The sequence below is a fragment of the Muntiacus reevesi genome, chromosome 10 (genome assembly GCF_963930625.1).
Source record: "Muntiacus reevesi chromosome 10, mMunRee1.1, whole genome shotgun sequence".
Taxonomy (NCBI): domain Eukaryota; kingdom Metazoa; phylum Chordata; class Mammalia; order Artiodactyla; family Cervidae; genus Muntiacus; species Muntiacus reevesi.
The window spans coordinates 43,259,924-43,281,008 of record NC_089258.1 but is presented as its reverse complement, the minus strand read 5'-3'; the positions used below and the strand labels follow the sequence as shown (position 1 = coordinate 43,281,008).

At 37.6% G+C, this 21,085-nt stretch overlaps 1 protein-coding gene across 1 annotated transcript in view; it reads left to right on the top strand.

Annotated features, from left to right (window-relative positions):
- Positions 1–20,705, top strand: part of LOC136176511 (centrosomal protein of 135 kDa-like) — a 53,023-nt gene extending 32,318 nt beyond the window's left edge. Inside the window, 5 exon segments of the mRNA XM_065946811.1 lie at positions 4,391–4,543; positions 5,638–5,703; positions 5,705–5,791; positions 13,017–13,094; positions 20,550–20,705. Coding sequence (XP_065802883.1) covers positions 4,391–4,543; positions 5,638–5,703; positions 5,705–5,791; positions 13,017–13,094; positions 20,550–20,705 — 540 coding nt within the window.
- The last annotated feature ends 380 nt before the right edge of the window (positions 20,706–21,085 follow it).

Below are 21,085 nucleotides of genomic sequence, written 5' to 3'. Positions count from 1 at the left end.
AATGTTGATTAGTTTAATCAACTTATAAGTAGAACTGAGTGGGTAAGTGTCTCAATACTTTTAAATATTGGATTTGTTTGCTTGGTGTGAATTCATGGTTGAAAGGCAAGTTGAGATATGGGTAAGTTACTGGTAAAATTAGGAGGGGCCTTCCCCCCTTCATCTTATTTAGTTTCTTGAAATGTTCTAATGATACCTGACATGATTCATTTTGTAAAGTTTAGAAAGTTGGGACCTTGGTAGCATTTAGAGTCAAGTAGTAAATTTCAGGCGTGGTAGGGAATAATGGGTGATGTACATGAGTGAGATGGGTGGAGTGTAAGACAGTTGTGAGTGCTGTGAACTAAGGAGTAAATTCCAGTCTAAAACTGGGTGTTTTAAACTTGTTTAGAAACAGTTGTTGGCAGACAGCATAGACCTCTTTCAAGCTCGATTTGGTACAGGCTGTGTTTTCAACCCCTGCTTTTTATAGTAAATTGTTGGGCAGAGTTTCCTGGGATTGCTGCAACTCAGAAAATATATTGACATTTTTTTGTATCGGTAATTTTTTTTTTCATTTATTTTTATTAGTTGGAGGCTAATTACTTTACATTATTGTAGTGGTTTTTGCCATACATTGACATGAATCAGCCATGGATTTACATGTGTTCCACATCCCAATCCCCCCTCCCGCCTCCCTCTCCATCCCATCCCTCTGGGTCTTCCCAGTGCACCAGCCCTGAGCACTTGTCCCATGCATCCAACCTTGGCTGGTGATCTGTTTCACCCTTGATAGTATACTTGTTTCAATGCTCTTCTCTCAGGACATCCCACCCTCGCCTTCTCCCACAGAGTCTAAAAGTCTGTTCTATACATCTGTGTCTCTTTTTCTGTTTTCCATATAGGGTTATCGTTCCTTGTTGTCTATGTAGGGACAGCGCTGGTCTCTTGGACCTTGTACTCACCAGATTTCCAAATGTGAGTTTTGGGTATAGTGTAATGGGAAATGCTTTGGAGTTGGAAACCTTATTAGAAGCTTCAACTCCAGACACTGGCTTTATGACCTTAGACAAGTTACCTAACTCATGGAGCCCTGGCTTCCTCATTTGCAAAGTGAGGAATGTATCTACAACCTCTTATGAAGATTACATGACATAATTGTATAAGGGTCTAACATAACATCTAATTCCTAGTAAATGTTTTATTTCTTTATTATTTGCTGGTTTAAAGCACATCTGCTGCTGCTGCCAAGTCACTTCAGTCATGTCCAACTCTGTGCAACCCCATAGACAGCAGCCCACCAGGCTTCTCCATCCCTGGGATTCTCCAGGCAGGAATACTGGAGTGGGTTGCCGTTTTCTTCTCCCAAGCACATCAGGTGTAGATAGAAAGTTAGGTTTAATTCAGTAGATGTGTACTGAGAGCATACTATGAATGTGGCATCCAGGATACAAGATAAAGAAGACCTGTTTCCTACTCTCAGTCTAGCATTGTGGGTATGTGTACATGAGTTTGTGTATGTGTGCATGTGTGTTTAGGAAAAATGGAGTGATAAAAGGGAATTATTAACACTCATACATACATACAAGACACATTTAGCGAAGTGGGGAATTCATTCATTTTAGAATTACATGCTAAGTACTGAAGGTGTGGTGAGAAGGACCTCCTGTGTCTCTGAGGGCACTTGCGTTTTAGTGTTGGTGGTGGTTCAGTCTGTAAGTCACGTCTGACTCTCTGCAGCCCCATAGACTGCAGCACACCAGGCTTCCCTGTCCTTCACCATCTTCTTGAGCTTTCTCAAACTCATGTCTGTTGAGTCAGTGATGCCATCCAGCCATCTCGTCTTCTGTCGTCCCCTTCTCCTCCTGCCTTCTGTCTTTCCCGGCATCAGGGTCTTTTCCAATGAGTTTGCTTTTCACACCAGGTGGCCAAAGTATTGGCGCTTCAGCTTCAGCATCAGTCCTTCCAGTGATTATTTAGGGTTGATTTCCTTTAGAATTGAGTGGTTGGATCTCCTTGCTGTCCAGGGGATTCTCAAGAGTCTTCTCCAGCATCACAATTTGAAAGCATCGATTCCTGGGCTCTCAGCCCTCTTTTTGGTCCAACTCTCACATCTGTACATGACTACTGGAAAAACTGTAGCTTTGACTATACAGACCTTTGTCAGAGAAGTGATATCTCCCTTTGTAGTACTCTGTCTAGGTTTGTCATAGCTTTTCTTCCAAGGAGCAAACATTTTTTAATTTCATGGCTGCAATCACCATTCACATTGATTTTGGAGCCCAAGAAAATAAAATCTGTCACTCTTTCCACTTTCTCTACATCTATTTGCTATAAAGTGATGGGACCAGATGCCATGATCTTAGTTTATTGAATGTTGAGTTTTAAGCCAGCTTTTTCACTTTCTTTCCTCTTTCACCGTCATAAAGAGGCTCTTTAGTTCCTCTTCACTTTCTGCCATTAGGATGGTAACATCTGCATATCTGAGGTTGTTGATATTTCTCCTGGCAGTCTTGATTCCAGCTTGTGAGTCACCTATTCAGGTATTTTGCATGATGTACTCTGCATATAAGTTAAATAAGCAGGGTGACAATATAAAAAACTTGATGTACTCCTTTCCCAATTTTAAACCAATCTGTTGTTCCATCTCCAGTTCTAACTATTGCTTCCTGACCTGCATACAGGTTTCTCAGTAGACAGGTAAGGTGTCTGGTACTCCTGTCTCTTTAAGAATTTTCCACAGTTTGTTGTGATCCATGTGATCCATACAATCAAAGGCTTTAGCACAGTCAGTGAAGCAGATTCTTTTTTTTTTTTTTTTTTTTAATTCTCTTGCTCTTCCTATGACCCAGTGGATGTTGGCAATTTGATCTCTGGTTTTAGTGATAAAGACACATTAAACACCCAGTTGTGTAAATAACTTTATAATCTCATTTATAGTAAGTATTAATGAGGAAAGAATACAGGAAATATTCAGAATGCTATGAGAGTATATAGAGGGAGATCTAAATTAGATTGGAGAATCTGGAAGGACTCCTTACAGAGAGTGGCGTTTAAGCTGAGACCTAGATAATAATGAAAAACAGACTGTCAAATCCTTATTCGTTGAGCTCTCCTTTTCTAAAATCTAGGCATACCACCTCCTTTCTGTAAAAATATTTTTATTTAAATATGTTTACGTCATAGGTTTTCTTTTATCGTTATTTAAATGTTAATTAAGTCCTCACCCTAATTGCTTTTATCCTGTAATACAGATACATTTTGTCCTTCAAGGTGTCCAGATAGCTAATCTCATTCATTTTCCCTTGACTTTTCTTGCTTAACCAAGAGGATAACTTATTTCCAAGTGACAGGTGAAGGATACTTCATGGATATTTACCATTTACCAAGTGTACTTTGGACATGGTATGTTCATAGTAGATATTGAATAACATAGATCAGAATGCTTTGCAATGTAGCAAAATACCAGATTGTCACTATCTGGAGCTTCTGCATATAGTACTTGAACATTAATATGTCATAGACCCCAAGTGTCCATTTACCATATTTATTTTCTATAATAACTATGAGGTTAATGGGTTTTTTTTTTAAGTTGTACTGAAGTAATAGGTATAATTTTGTTTTAGGAATGTTGGAAGTACTTGCTTATTCAGTGAATATCCTAATGTACACTGTCTGGTAGAAATATTTATATTTATCTGATTGCAGAAAAAATAGAGCTCACATAGGTTTGGTGCTGGGACAGTTGGGGGCTGGTATGCTTGGGAAATTGATCTTGGATTTAGTCTCAGAAAACACTGAGGAATGTGCTAGGCTGTTAAGTTACTTGGGCTGGGTGAGCAGGTTAGCAGGTATTCACATACCCGCTTGATTCCTCCCGTGGAGAGGGCTATGAACTAGTGATTCCCAGCTCCAAATGAATCAGAATCACTTGGAGGGCTTGATAAACCAGTTACTGGGCCCTGCCCCCATAGTTTCTGATTGAGTAGGTCTGGGATATACCTCAAAATTTGCATGCCTTGCATGTTCCCAGATACTGTATGCTTCCAGTCTGGGGATTATACTTTAGTTACAACAGCAGTATACACAACTGGGGTAGAGTGACACTTGGAGCATCTGATGGGGTCTAATCAAGTAGGATCAGTGGCAGCTGGGTCTCTTGCTGGGAACTCGAAGGCCTGGAAATTTGCCCCAGTATTGCCAACATTCTCTCTCCTGCTCTCCTTATAGATTAATAATTGTGTTCTTTAATTACATTAAAGGAAGTTGTGTTCTTTTTGTCTGTTAGCATCTTTCAGTCAGTCTCATCTTCAGCATCCTTGTGCCAACCATGTGGTGATAATTCTGTCTTGAATTATCTTGAAACAATATTGTCTTGAAATGATAACTTCTGTCTTGAATTATGTTTCAGGGTGATTGCGACTCAGATATCCATCTCGTCACAAGAGAAAGAGATGAACTTCAGCGTATGCTAGAAAGATTTGAAAAGCACATGGTGGATATACAGTCCAATGTTAAATTATTGACAGCAGAAAGAGATAAACTAAGTGTCTTATATAATGAAGTAAGATATTGATTATGTAACACCAGTTAACTATAATGGAACCAGTATATATCCTTTATATTACTGTAGTATATGGATTTTAGGGATATTCCTTCATAGTTAGTAGTTTCTACTATCATCCTGCCCTACTATCTCTGCCCAAAGCAGAGATTTCTATTGTTTTTTCATACTTATTTTTCCTCTTTTCTAGCCTATCTATGGGTCAGGTCACTTTGGGATAATTCCCTATTTCTCAAACCACTGAATGGGTCTTAGCCTGACTCTGAGTCAAGTATTTGCTTGGGATTCAATCATGTTGGGTTATGTGTATCTTCCAGTGGGTAGCACTAACTAATTGGATACAATGAATATTAAGGACTTAGCTTTGAGGGATAGGGAGGGGAAATTCACTAGGTTGGACCAGTTACAAGCCTCAGTTGTCAGAAGGCAAAGTGAGTCTGAGCAAAGCATCATGTTTATCACCAAAATTTGTTCTCATACCAATCTCCCATGAAATCCTATTGCTATTTTGAGAGGAAGAGAAAAATATAGAGTTAAAAGGCCAAGTTGAAGGAACTTTTCTTACTTTTGAAGTTTTTTTGGGTTCTGCAGTACATATTGATCTGCTTTCTGGGCTTTTCCTGCAGTTGGCTTAGCTTTCAGCTTTCTTGGGTCTGCTTACTTAATTAGTAGTTGTCCATCTGCTATTTGGCTTTCAAAATTTTGTGGTTGGCACTTCTCTCCATCTTCTTGTCTTTTTGTTTTAATTATTACTATTATTGCTTGAATCCTCTTACTCTCATTTTGGTGGCATTTGGGAAGAGAGCAAAAGTAGCATATGTTTAGTTCTCCTTTCTTTAAATGGGAGCATATCCAGTGGTTTTTTTTTTTTTTAATTTTTTTAAATTTTTTTATTTTTCAGTGGGTTTTGTCATACATTGATATGAATCAGCCATAGAGTTACACGTATTCCCCATCCCGGTCCCCCATCCCACCTCCCTCTCCACCCGATTCCTCTGGGTCTTCCCAGCCTACCAGGCCCGAGCACTTGACTCATGCATCCCACCTGGGCTGGTGGTCAGTGTTTTTTAATTTATATCTTTTCCTGCTTTAAGGCTCAGGAAGAATTATCCGCACTCAGACAAGACTCTACCCAAACTACAGTCTCCCATAATACTATCTAGTCTCATAGAAAAGGAGAAGGAACTTGCGTTATCTGACTTAAGAAGGATTATGGCAGAAAAGGAAGCTTTAAAAGACAAGTTAAAAGTAAGTAATTAGAGTGACTTATTTTTAAAAGGTAATTTATTGAGAAAAAGGGAGGTCTTTTTTTTATGTTTTCCTGTGATATGACTATTTTGAATCTAGATCAGGAGTTGGCAAACCATGGCCCATGAGCCAAATCCAGAACACTGTTTTTATATGGCCAATGTGCTAAGAATGGTTTTTACATGTTAAAATCATTGAAAAAAATCGAAAGAAGAACATTTCATGACATATGAAAATTGTGAAATTCAGATTTCATTGTTGAATGAAAGCCTAAAACATTTATTATCTCTTTCTTTATAGAAAAGAACCAATTCTGATCTCAATAGGCAGTCCCTCATATGAAGGGAGATTTTTTTTTTTCCTTAAAAAAAAGCTTCATTGAGATATTCACATACCATATAATTTACCCATTTAAAGTGTATAATTCATTAGTTTTTAGTATATCCACAGACTTGTTCAGCCATCCCCACAGTCACTTTTAGAGCATGTTCATTATGTCAAAAAGAAACTCTTGTACCAGTTAGCAATCACTCTTAACATCTCCCATCCTCCTCAGGCCTAGGCAACCACTACATTCTATTTCTAGATTTACCTACTCTGGACATTTCATATAAATTGAACCATTCAATATGTGTTTTTTTTGTTTTTGTCTGGCTTCTCTAACTTAGCATAATGTTTTCAAGATCCATCTGTTAGGTCATATGTATCACTTTATTACTTTATATTATGGGGTAACATTCCATTGTATGGATAGGCGACATTATCTTTATCATTGGGGTGGTTTCTGCTCTTCGGCTGTTACAAATAACGGTGCTCTGAACATTTGTATACAACTTTCTGTGTGGGTATGTTTTCTTTTGCCTTAGATGTATAGCTAGAGTCATAGGATACCTAGAGTCAACTTTAATCATTTGAGCAACTGCCAAGCTATTTTTCTAAAGTGTCTGTGCCATTTTTAGTCCCACTAGCAGGGGTTAGAGTTCTAATTTCTCTGCATCCTTACCAATATTTGTTACTATCTGTCTTTTTTGTTATCATCATGCTGGTAGAAGCAGTATCCTTTTTAATTTTAATTTGCATTTCCACGATGACTAAAGTGTTTATTTTCATATGTTTATTTAGCCACTTGTATATCTTCTTTAGAGAAATTTCTATTCAGATCCATTGCTCATTTTTTTAAATTAGATTATCTTACTTAGTTGTAAGAATACTTTTATATATTTTCAATGCAAGTCCCTTGTCAGATATATCATTTGCAAATATTTTCCCTCCCTCATTCTGTGGGTTGTCTTTTCATTTTTTTAGTATTGTTATTTGAAGCACAGATATTTTAAGATTTTGATGAAGTCCAAGTAATTGTTTTCTTTTGTTTGTGCTTTTGGTGTCATATCTCTGGGCAGTATTTTATTTCATAATCTCTCCAAAATGTTAACATGCATAAAGCACTTAACAGTGCTCAGTACATTAAAAGTACTCAATGTTAACTATTATTATTACTATTATGGAGTCCATAGTTTGCTTCCAATAAATATTATTGAATTAATGTTTAGAAATTAGTACCTAAAGTTAAGAATAAGAACTTTTAAGTATTATAGAGGTGGTCTTTATGTCATAGATTTTCAGTTAAAGTTTTGCCCCAACAGAGTACTTTCAATTTGGATCTTCTGGAAAATTGCCTCCCACAAAGTGCTTTTTTAATAAAAATAAGTGTCACAGTTACCAAATGGAAAACTTCTGTGTAATATGGCAACTTTTAGTACAAGCTACTGATTTATCCTTTTTCATATCTGTTGAAATGACTAAGGAATGTAAAAGTAGGATAAAAAAGTACAGTAGTACCAAAAACTCAGGAAAAGTGACATTCATATTACCAGACTCTTTCTGGATTACAGGAGGCAGGATTTATGAGTTTACAACAGGTTTTTTACATAAAAACTCAACTAATCCACTCAGTCATTAAGTCTCCTCTACTAGTTTCCTGTTATTTCACTGCCCAGCCAGTTTTTGAACCCAGGCATCGTCACTGAGTCCTCTCTCCCTGAAAACTCCTATCTCTCATTTAATCACAAAGTCCTACTGATGCTACCTCTAATAATAGTTAACACGTGTTATGCCCTTTCCATGTGGGAAACTCTGTTTTTAGTGCGTTTTACACGGGCTTTGACAATAAATGTTCACAGTTGCCTTTTCAGTTGGCAATGCCTACAGATGTGCTATCTGGGTTACAGTGAATTTAAATAATTTGCTGAACCAACAGACACATGAAAAGATGCTCAACATCGCTAATCATGAAACTCAAAACCACAATGAGGTATTACCTTATACCTGTCGGAGTGGCTGTTATCAAAGACACCACAAATAGCAAATGTTGACAAGGATGTAGAGAAAAGGGAATGCTTGTGCACTATTGGTATTGTAAATTCATGTAGCTACTGTGGAAAACAGTTTGAAGATTCCTCAAAAACCTAAAAGTAGATCTATAATAATATATGATCCAGCAATTCTACTTCTGGGTATATGCCTGAAGAAAATAAAAACAGTAATTTGAAAGATATATGTTCATAGCAGCGTTATTTATAGTTCCCAAGATATAAAAGCAACTGAAGTGTCCATCAATGAATGAATAAGGACGCTGTAGTATGTATATTCAATGGAGTACCACTTGACCATAAGAAAGAATTAAATTTTGCTGTTTGCAACAACACGGGTGGACTTGGAAGGCCTTATGCTTAGTGAGATAAGTCAGAGGAAAACAAATACTGTATGTTATCACTTACATGTGCAATCTGAAAAATGAAACAAGCTAGTGAATGAAACAAATACTGTATGTTATCACTTACACGTGGAATCTAAAAAATGAAACAAGCTAGTCTGAAAGACTCAGACTCACAGATACAGAGAACAAACTAGTGGTTGCTGGTGGGGAGAGGGGTGGGGGGAGAGGCAAGATGGGGTAGGGAATTAGATTTCCCTGCTTGTCCAGTGGCTAAGACTGCACTTTCAAAACAGCGGGTGTGGATTCGATCCCTGGTCTGGGATCTAGGATTCTATATGCTGTGATATGGCCAAATAAAACATTAAAAAAAAATTTTTTTTAAAGGTACTAATGAGTTTGTATAAAATAAACAAGCTACAAGAATATATTGTACAGCACAGCAAGTATAGCTGGTATTTTATAATCATAAATGGAGTAAATCTTTAAAAACTGTGAACTATTATGTTGTATACCTAAGACCTATTTTATATTGTGAATTAACTATACCTTAATAAAAAATAGTAATAATGATTTGCCCAAGATTACCCAGCTAATGAAGTCACAAAGACTCTGGCTCCTGAGCTCACAATGGTTTCTTTTGAATCACTTTGCTTGTTACTATTCCCCTGCTACCATCCTATTCTGGCCAATTCTCTCAACTGCACTAGTGTATCAGTGGCCTCTGAAATCTGTATTTTACACTGAAGTCAGAGTCATTGCTCAAAGATGTAAATCCGCTTACTTCACTTCCTGTTTTAAAATCCATTAACTATTCTCAGGGACTTTCGTGATTGGCCCTTGCTACATCATGGTCAGGCTTAGCCCTCCCCACTCCCCACCCCTCATTTTCTCAACTCCAGGCTTAATGGACTTTCTCATGCCCCTGTCTTTAACATAGGCTATTGAAAACTCCTTTATCCCTTTCAGTCTCCTCACCTGGCTGATTTCTATTCATCCTTTAGAGCCAGGTTAAACGTCATTTCCTTACACAGGAAGTGGACTCTGGATCCCTGATTGCCTTCCAATATGTTGCATTCAAGTTCCTTTTCCTAGCAAAATATTCATGAATTTTATTTTAATATCTTGTTTAAGGTTTATCTTTACTAGACTATACTGTCTGTGACATCAGTGACTTTATCTGTTTTACTGTATTCCTCACAGTTTACTTGATGCTTGGTATATGATATATACTCAGTACTGGCTGAATGATTTAGTAAATAAAAGGCCTACAGTAGAGTAACTTCTTCAATGAAATATATAATCGAAACATCAGACGTCTTAACTTATTTTTAATGAATAGTAGTGAAAGTGTCAGTCGTGTCCAACTCTTTGTGATCCCATGGACTGAAACCCGCTAGGCTCCTCTGTCCATGTAATTCTCCTGGCAAAGATACTGGATTGGATTGTCATTTCCTTCCCAGGGTTCTTCCCGATCCAGAGATCTGGTTCTCTTGCATTGTAGGCAGATAGATTCTTTACCATTTGAGCCACCAATGAAGCCCATTTTTAATGAATAACATGGATGGAAGTAAGAATTGGCATGAAAAATTCTCACGGAGCACCAATATATCATTTGTCCTGGACTTAGCATCAACAAGAGTCAGATAAGTTAATATAACCAAAAATAACAACACTTGTGTTTATATTATTGACCAGCTCACTCTTGAAACTTTGAACTCTTGCATCACCCTGTTTTCTGTTTTCTGTGTCTTCCTGAGCCCGTCTGTTGTTCCTCCTACATCTCCTCTCATGAGGGCATACTTCTGGGCTTACTTAATCTGCTGGGTTTTTCCTTTATGGTTGCCTAATGGATTGATCTGTGTAAATTTTTTTTTTCATTTATTTTTGTTAGTTGGAGGCTAATTACTTTACAATATTATAGTGGTTTTTGTCATACATTGACATGAATTAGCCATGGGTTTACATGTATTCCCCATCCCGATCCCCCCTCCCACTTCCCTCTCTACCCGATCCCTCTTGGTCTTCCCAGTGCACCAGCCCTGAGCACTTGTCTCATGCATCCAACCTGGGCTGGTGATCTGTTTCACCCTTGATAATATACATGTTTCAATGCTGTTCTCTTGAAACTTCCCACCCTTGCCTTCTCCCACAGAGTCCAAAAGTCTGTTCTGTACATCTGTGTCTCTCTCTCTGTTTTGCATATCGGGTTATCATTACCATCTTTCTAAATTCCATATATATGTGTTAGTATACTGTAATGGTCTTTATCTTTCTGGCTTACTTCACTCTGTATAATGGGCTCCAGTTTCATCCATCTCATTAGAACTGATTCAGATGAATTCTTTTTAACGGCTGAGTAATATTCCATGGTGTATATGTACCACAGCTTCCTTATTCATTTGTCTGCTGATGGGCATCTAGGTTGCTTCCATGTCCTGGCTATTATAAACAGTGCTGCGATGAACACTGGGGTGCACGTGTCTCTTTCAGATCTGGTTTCCTCGGTATGCCCAGAAGTGGGATTGCTGGGTCATATGGCAGTTCTATTTCCAGTTTTTTAAGAAATCTCCACACTGTTTTCCATAGCAGCTGTACTAGTTTGCATTCCCACCAGCAGTGCAAGAGGGTTCCCTTTTCTCCACACCCTCTCCAGCATTTATTGCTTGTAGACTTTTGGAAAGCAGCCATCCTGACTGGTGTGTAATGGTACCTAATTGTGATTTTGATTTGCATTTCTCTGATAATGAGTGATGTTGAGCATCTTTTCATGTGTTTGCTAGCCATCTGTATGTCTTCTTTGGAGAAATGTCTGTTTAGTTATTTAGCCCATTTTTTGATTGGGTCATTTATTTTTCTGGAGTTGAGCTGCAGCAGTTGCTTATATATTTTTGAGATTAATCCTTTGTCTGTTGCTTCGTTTGCTATTATTTTCTCCCAATCTGAGGGCTGTCTTTTCACCTTGCGTATAATTTCCTTTGTTGTGCAAAAGCTTTTAAGTTTCATTAGGTCCCATTTGTTTATTTTTGCTTTTGTTTCTAATATTCTGTGCTGTGGGTCATAGAGGATCCTGCTGTGATTTATATCAGAGAATGTTTTGCCTATGTTCTCCTCTAGGAGTTTTATAGTTTCTGGTCTTACATTTAGATCTTTAATCCATTTTGAGTTTATTTTTGTGTATGGTGTTAGAAAGTGTTCTAGTTTCATTCTTTTACAGGTGGTTGACCAGTTTTCCCAGCACCACTTGTTAAAGAGGTTGTCTTTTTTCCATTGTATACCCTTGCCTCCTTTGTTGAAGATAAGGTGTCCATAGGTATGGGGATTTATCTCTGGGCTTTCTATTCTGTTCCATTGATCTGTATTTCTGTCTTTGTGCCAGTATCATACTGTCTTGATGACTGTGGCTTTGTAGTAGAGCCTGAAGTCAGGCAGGTTGATTCCTCCAGTTCCATTCTTCTTTCTCAAGATTACTTTGGCTATTCGAGGTTTTTTGTATTTCCATACAAGTTGTGAAATTAATTGTTCTAGTTCTGTGAAAAATACCATTGGTAGTTTGATAGGGATTGCACTGAATCTATAGATTGCTTTGGGCAGTATAGCCATTTTGACAATATTGATTCTTCCAATTTATGAACCCGGTATATTTCTCCATCTGTTTGTGTCCTCTTTGATTTCTTTCATCAGTGTTTTGTAGTTTTCTATATATAGGTCTTTTGTTTCTTTAGGTAGATATACTCCTAAGTATTTTATTCTTTTTGTTGCAGTGGTGAATGGTATTGTTTCCTTAATTTCTTTTTCTGTTTTCTCATTGTTAGTGTATAGGAATGCAAGGGATTTCTGTGTGTTAATTTTATATCCTGCAACTTTACTGTATTTGTTGATTAACTCTAGTAATTTTCTGGTAGAGTCTTTAGGGTTTTCTATATAGAGGATCATGTCATCTGCAAACAGCGAGAGTTTCACTTCTTCTTTTCCTATCTGGATTCCTTTTACTTCTTTTTCTGCTCTGATTGCTGTGGCCAACCACTTCCAAAACTATGTTGAATAGTAATGGTGAGAGTGGGCAACCTTGTCTTGTTCCTGATTTTAGGGGAAATGCTTTCAATTTTTCACCATTGAGGATAATGTTTGCTGTGGGTTTGTCATATATAGCTTTTATTATGTTGAGGTATGTTCCTTCTATTCCTACTTTCTGGAGAGTTTTAATCATAAATGGATGCTGAATTTTGTCAAAGGCTTTTTCTGCATGTGTACATTTTTATAAATGAACCCGTATCAGTCTGTGTCTTCTGTCACAGTCACACATGGAGGTAGAGTGTAAAAGATGAAGAACTCTTGTTTTTGTTTTCAACAAAAAGCAGCAGTTTTGTAAAATTTCTAGTGACTTTCTTTCTAAAGCCTTTCTATGTTATAAAAAGACAAAATAGTACTGTATAATTGCATTGCTTATTTTTGAAAATTTTGTTTTATTATCTGATATGAGTGAACATTGTCTATAAAATTCTCTTACAGCATCTCCAGGAAATGAGTATTTTTGGAAAATCAGAATTAGAGAAAACTATTGAGCATTTGACGTGTGTTAATCACCAGGTAATTTATCAAACTGGATTTGGGGTATATTTTGTTGTGTGAATGACTATTTCAATTATATTTTAATGTACTGTATGTTTTTAAAATTTCAAAATAATATTTTAGAGAAGCTGTGTGTTGGTGACTGACTAGGAGTGTGTACTCTGAAGATTGACTACATGGGTTCATATCAATACATCTGTCATCTGTTTTCTGTAGGCAAATGTCTTAAACTTTTTATCTGTAAATTTCTTTGTTTGTAAGATAGAAATGGTACTCAAACTTATTTCTTAGAGTTTTTGTGAAAATTAAATGAATTAATATCAAGAACCTAGAATATTCACTGCCATATCATAAGCTTTCATTAAGTGTTAGCTATGATAGTTGTTTGCTCTTTTGTTTTTTTAAACAAAAAATCATGTAATATAGCCTTAGAGTAAAAGTGAAATTCCTTTTCATTCCTTATTACTCTCACTAAAGATAGGGTTTTTAACAAATTGGTAAGTGTTTTGATAGTCTTTTTTTTTTCTCACTGTGTTTTCTTTTGGCTAGTTTCCTTCTCCATGTCTTCACTGTTTTTATTCATCTACTAATTCTGTCATCTGTTTCAGTCTACCTTGGGCCAGTTGATTTTTTCTCCTCTTCCACTTAGGTTGTATTTTCCTGCTTTGCATTAGATTGGATGTCAGACATTGTCTATTTTATTTTTTTGGTTGCTGGAGAGCTTATATTCCTAGAAACACTCTTGAAGTTTGTTCTAGGATACGGTTAGGTCAGATGGGAGTAGCTTGATCCTTTTTGGTTTTGCTTTTAAGTGGGACTAGAGGAGCATTTAGTTTTGGACTAGTTTTGTTTTACTGCTGAGACCACATCTTTTTGGGTACACTCGCTGCCTGTTGCCCCATGAATTACGAGGTTTTCAAATGACTGATGGGAAAGAAACTCTTCCTGACTTGGCCTGAGCCCTCAGTAGTTCCCTCTGATGCTTTGATGGCTCTTTCCCTGGCCCTGGGTAGCTTTTAGTGTGCTGAGCTTCTGCTCAGCTGAGACTCGGGGGCACCGTTTGTAGATCTCTGGAGCTCTCGCCCTGTGCTCTTTCCCCTCTAGTATCTGCCCTACAAATTCTAACTGCTCTGGCCTCCCTTGACTCTCAGGCCCATAGTCTGAATTCAGGGGGACCACCGAGTCCAGCTGGATTCCTTTTCCTGTATCACACCTAGAAAATCTTCCAGCGACAAGCTGGAGCAGTGATTGGGCTCGTCTCATTTATCTCATGTCTCTTAGGGGCCACTGTACATCATTGCTTGATGCCCAGTGTCTTGAAAACCATTGTTCCATGTATTTTGCCTAAATTTTTAGTTATTAAGGGTCCCTATTACTCTAGCCTGCCCAGAATCCAAAAGCATGACTTAATAAACTGGAAAATATATCTGAAGTACTAGAAGTCATTGAAAAGAGAGTAGGAGATAGGAAATATAAAATAAGTTTAAAGTCTTAGAGAATAAAGTGAAAGTGTTCCGACACTTATTTAGTCAGAATTCTAGGAGATTATAATAGAATATGAGAGAGGCTGTATTTCATGGCATAGTAACTGATACTTTTCTAGGTATTATGGGAAACACAGAAATCCTCCAATTCAGAATGCACAGTGAATTACAGTAGCATGACAAATCCCATGCAATATAGATGGAAAGAAAATCCATACCACTTTTATAGCAAGAAATAATACAAGATGCCTGTGTATAATTTTGAAGGATCCTAATAGAAAAAATTTTATAACCTTATTAAGACATCAAGATCTTATGGGGTTATCAGGTTTATTAAAAAGGTGACAGATACCATGTTTGTAAAAAAATGTAAATCCTCCCCAGATTCATCTGTAGAATTGATGTAGTTTCATCTGAAATCCTAAGAACATGATGTGTGTGCGTGTGTGTGAAAATTGACAATAGATTTAAAAATTTACATGGAGGCAGAGAGTCAGGAGTCAAAGAAATTTTAAAGAAGAATACAAAATTTGTCCTACTAGATATGAAGGCTTTAGAGTTAGTATTTAAAATAGGGTGGTAGTGCTCAGGGATTAAGAGTGATAAAACTAGTAGAAAGCAAACCCACAAATTATAGAAATTTGATATATAGAGGACTCAGATCAACAGGATAAGAGAGAGTTATTTAGTAACACTGTTTCTGGGATGGGCTTCCTTGGTGGCTCAGCCCGTAAAGAATCCACCTGCAATGTGGGAGACCTGGGTTTGATCCCTGGGTTCAGAAGATCCCTTGGAGAAGGGAATGGCTACCCAGTCCAGTATTCTGGCCTGGAAGATTCCATGGACCTGCAAAGAGTCGGACACACCTGAGCCACTTTCACTTCACTTCACTTGTTTCTGGGACAATTGACTGTTCATATATATGTATGTAAAAAAGGAATTGGATCCTACCTAAAATATATGCCAGACCCAAAAATCAGTTCAGGGTTACTTGCATCCTTGTGTTCAAGAATTAACTCCAAATTTTAAAAGAAAATACAAGAGAAAATCTTTTTTACCTTAGCAAAATAATAATAACAGTCATTTATATAGCATTTACTGTGTGTCAGGTAATTTTCTCAACATTTTATATATATTCATATACATATAACTTTAATTCTCACAACTATAAGCAGTAAGTGCTAATATTTTCCTTATTTCACAGATGAGGAAAGTGAGGCAGAGGGGAGGCTTGCCCAAGATCACACAGCTAGCAGGTGTCTCATTCCAGAGTGTGTGCTCCTAAACAAGACACAAACAGGTTTATTCCGTTAAAGAAAACATAGACAAATAGGACCACATAGACAGGAGTAGCTTCATCAAATGGCTGTAAGTTGAAAAGACAGCCACTAATTGGGAGAACAATGTGCTGTACGTTTAACCTAAAAAAAGTGACAGAAGTTGTGAACTGACACTTCACAATAGAAGAAATTATGAATGGTTAATAAATATAAAAAGATGTTCTACGTCAAAAATAGAGGAAATGCCAGCTAAAACCAAAGCAAAACCATTTTACATCTTTCAAGTCATCATAAATTAACAAGTTATAGCTAGCTTTATTAGTGAGTATGTGAAGCTTCTGGGAGTGCCAACTGGTACCTCTTTGAAGAATAATTTGGCATTGTTCTAGGTTGGCCAGTAGATTACTCTTGTTAGTCAACAAATCCATTGAACCCTGAATCAAAGTCAATAAACTATGGCCCCCAGACTAAATCTGGCCTCCAGACTGTTTTTGCAATAAAGTTTTTATTGGAACACAGCAATGCTCATTTGTTAATACGTTGTCTATAGCTGTTTTTGTGTTACAGTACAGTAGTGGCAATGGACCGTCAGGCTCAGAAAACCTAAAATGTTCGCTCACTGACAGAAAATAGAAAACATCTAGGTGTCAGTTGTGAGGAACATAGATAAAGAGTGGTAATTCATACAGTGGGGCGTTACAAAGCAGCAAAAGTGAACAGCGGTGGGCACAGACATCAGCGTGCATGAATCGTGCAGATACGTTGAAGAGAGCGTGCAGGGGCTTCCTTGGTGGCTCAGGGGTAAAGAACCTGCCGGCCATTGCAGAAGATCAGGTTGACTCCCGATCTGGGAAGATCGCAGTGCTGCGGAGCAGCTAAACCTGTGTGCCGCCAAGTGTTTGAGCCTGTGCTCCAGAGCCCAGAACAACAACTGCTGAGCCCGTGTGCTGCAGCTACTAAAGCCCGACGTGCCCTGGAGCCCACGCCCTGCAGCAAGAGAAGCCCCTGCAATGAGAAGCCCAAGCACCCCAACTGGAGAGCAGCCCCCACTCTCCACAGCTAGAGAAAAGTCCACACAGCAACAAAGACGCAGTACAGCCAGAAGTAAATTATTTCTCAGAAGAAGAAGAAAGAAAACATGCAGTATGATTCTTTTTATGTAGAGTTTCAGAACATGGTCACATAAACTGTATGTTGTGTGGAGATTCATACAGCTGTGTTGTGCTAAGGCACACAGGAAATGAGAAACATGAGACCCAGGATAACTGTTTCCGTGGGCAGGGATGAGGGGTGTAACTGGAGACTGCTCACAGTAGTGTCAGAGGCTCAGGCAGTGTTTTTAAGCCAGGTGATTCCTGTTTTTAATCTTCATACCTTGCATGTGCTTTTGTTTGTAATATAAGAATCTGGAACTTTTAGTGCAATTTTTTTTCCCTTCTCACTTCCCTGTCTCACAGATTACCATCCACAGCGGCTTAACTTCTTTTCCTGGTGTTTACCTCCCTGTTTCTAAATAACTGCTTGTGCTACTTATGGATTTAAGATTATTTAGTGAGTCTCCAGGATGGTAGTTGATCGCTTAGCACTCCCCTTTTCTTCCCCCATTACGTTAACATAGTTTAATTAGATGTTTTACTGTCTTTGATAGTTACTGTCTATATTGCTAAGACTTACCATGGTTTATGACTCAGCCAAGTGGAACAATATTACTCTTGCCTTTTTTCTTGTAGACCACTTTCCTAGAGTTATTCATGGCTTTTGTTTCATTTTGTGTTTTGTTACTTTTCTGTTGTTCATTGTTGATTTTTATCACGGACTTTATTTCTGCCACATGTCTTTCAGTAATTTTTGTTTTCAAACCTATCAGTTCTGGTCCTTCCCCCCTAAAGACCTTCCTTCTTGAGCTTTCCATCTTCCTCCTTCCTATGGACTGTGTCTCTCCATAGCTGTCCTCATGAGACTTTCCCTGTCTGCCCCTCCTACACTGAACCTCATGTTTTCTTCTCTCTCGGTTTGTTCCTTCTTCTGGCACAGTACCTTCTCCAGCAGTTTCCTGAAAGAGAATACATGGGAGGAAATTTTGTTGCTAGTCTATTTGTTTGAAAATGTCTTTATTCAACGTTCAGATTTATGATCTGGCTTAGGCATATGCCAGTCTCAATTGGAGAATTGTTTTCACTAAAAATTTTGAATACTGTCCTCATTTGTCTTTCAGCTTTCCTTGAGATGTCTGATGCTATTCTGTTACTGAGTCCTTTGTACATGACGTGTTTTTATTTCTGAAAAGTTTTAGGGTTTTCTCTCTTTATCTCCTGTTTTCATTTCTTTGGTAATTTACTCTACTATTCTATTTTCTCTTTCTGAAACTATTATTAGTTGGTTTTTGACTTCCTAAAAAGATCTGATGTTCTTATCCCTTCTTCTTTATTTTCTCTTTGACTTTTTTCTCACTTTCTGGGAGATTGATCCAACTTTATCTTTTAGCCCTTCTATTGATTTTTTCATGTATTTTTGATTTCTAAGAGAACTTTGTAGAAAGAGATAACTGATAGAGGAATAAAGATGTGGCACATACAGTAGACTGTTACTCAGCGGTTAACAAGAATGAACAGTGCCATGTGCAGCAACTTGGATGGGCCTAGAGAGCGTCACGCGGAGTACCTGGAATGCCCGTGTAGGGACCTCCCCGCCCCACCGCGTGGCCTCATGTGCTCAGCTTCAGTGCAGTCGGCTGGCCGCTCGTTGGTGTTCCTGACCGTGGTCATTGTAGGTCAGTGACACCAACTGGGGTCACTTCTGCCTCCTAAGAGATACTTGGCTATACCTGGAGGATTTTGTCTGTCACAATTAAGGGGCAAAAGTACTTGAATCTAGTAAGCAGAGGGCAGAGATAACTGCTAAACAGCCTACAATGCACAGGACAGCCCCCCGAAACAGAATTATTTAGTGTCAACATCATTAGTTCCTAAGTTCAGAAACTGCTTTAGATTGTATTTTTTTCCCCACTCTGAGCCACTATTCTGTATCTACTCTTTGTCTTTCACAGGTTTTTTTTTCCTTCAGACTTTAAACTTTTTGTTTTGTATTGGGGTATACCTGATTAACAGTGTTGTAGTCGTTCCAGTGAACAGGAAAGGACTCAGTCGTATGTATACACGTATCCATTCTCTCCCAAATCCCCCTCCCATCCAGGTTGGCACAGAGCATTGAGGAGAGTCGCATGTCTATACAATAGGTCCTTGTTGGTTATCCATTTTGAATATAGCAACATGTACATGACCTTCCCAAACTCCCTAACTATCCCTTCACCCTGGCAGCCATAAGTTTATTTTCTTAGTCTGCAAGTCTCTTTGTGTTTTGTAAGTAAATTCATTTGTATCATTTCTTTTTAGATTCCACATATAAGAGAAATCATAGGATATTTCTCCTCTGTCTGACTTACTTAGTATGACACTCTCTCGGTCCATCCATGTTGTTGCAAATGGCATTCGTTCATTCTTTTTAGTGGCTGAGTAATACTCCATTGTATATGTGTACCAAATCTTCTTTATTCCTCTATCAGTGGGAATGTAGGTTGCTTCCATGTGTTGGCTATTGTAAACAGTTTTGCAGTGACTATTCCTACAAGTTACTGAAGTCACCGGTTCACCCTTGTTTTCTTTCTTGTTCTCTTTGTCCTTAAGAGTATAATATTTAACCTTTACTGTCATTTTAGCGCTGTTTCTAGAGGAAGAGAAGATAAAAATGTGTGTGGTCAGTCTGCCATCTTAACTGGAAGACTTAAATTTATCACTAGTATTTCTTGGTTTTGAGTTTTATAGATAGATCATTATTACTTCTAGAACTTATTTTTGTATATAAAATGAAATAGAAATCTAGCTTATTTTTTGTGTCCAATGAGTGGCTGTCCCAACTCTAGTTTTTAAAGAGTTTATTCTTTTCCCACTTTCTTAAAATGCTACCTTTTTAAAATTTACATCAGGGATATGTTTGCTTGTCCATATGTGAAATTCATACTGTTTTAATTACAGTGGCTTTTAAATTTATTTTGATATCTCATAAAGCAAGTATAGCTGCATTCTTAACCCTCCCCCCCCCAGTTTTTACTGTTTTTTTCTTAACTTTCTTTTCTCCTAAATAAATTTCAGCATGAAATATAAGTCACTTATCTAATTTAAAAAGATTTTGTTAGGACTCTTACTGAAATTTCATGGGATTTACAATTATGTTAGGAAATTTTAATTCATCTCCAATACTGTGTTCCCCTTGAGAAACATGGTGTGTCTACATTAAGTCAGGCTGTGTTTTGTGCTCTTTAGGAAAACGTTCACTTTCTTTATACAAGTCTTGTCCATTTTGTGTTTTAGTGATAGTATTTTCTGTCCTGATTTTTCTTCAATTCAGAACTGTCTACTTTTTTTAGAAATTTTTTTCTGCTGGTGTTTTCCCTTCCTGCTTCTTTGCTGTTATGGACATATTCTTCCCTTCCTTTTTTGCCTTTCCTTTTTTCTTTGGTTTCAGTGATACTGAAGAGGAGAGATAAATGTGTTTACCTGCCCTTACATCTAGAACCTAAAGTGTACACATGACTTTTAATGTATTTTTAAATAAATCTAATTTATTTCCTTAGTTTTCTCCCAGAAATATTATTAAAGAGTGCTTAAGGAAAAGAAACTGAGACATATCCCTATTAATTTTTAAAATTATAGCTTGAAAACAAAAAATGTGAATTAAAGTCTAAAATATTTATAATGAAAGAAACAATGGAGTCTTTAGAGAATAAAGCAAAATTCCAAGCTCAAAAACTTAGCCATGTGGCTGGTGACTCATCTCATCAGAAAACAGAGATGAACTCCCTTAGGTAAGTTTACTGAAGTTTGATTTCACTTCTGAGAATGAGCTTGTGGCTATTTATGGTTCGTAGCAGTGGTGTTTTGGGCTAAGTCTTTGAAAAGCTGCCCTTATGACAGAATAACTGTGGGAGGCTTTGTACAGTAGGGACTGAGGGGCTGAGCTCGGGAGGTTTTTATTTACTGTGTGAATATGGGTAGGTTTTGAGTACCTGTATGTTTAAAGACTCATAGATCGATATGGTTGCAGGCAGAGTTTTGCATCTGCCTCCTTCAAACATCTCCCTAACAGATAGAGGCACACTTTGTCTTATTGTGCTTCGATTTATTGCTCTTTACCAAAGTTGTGTTTTTTACAAATTGAAGTTTTTTGGCAGTTCTGTGTCAAGCCAGTG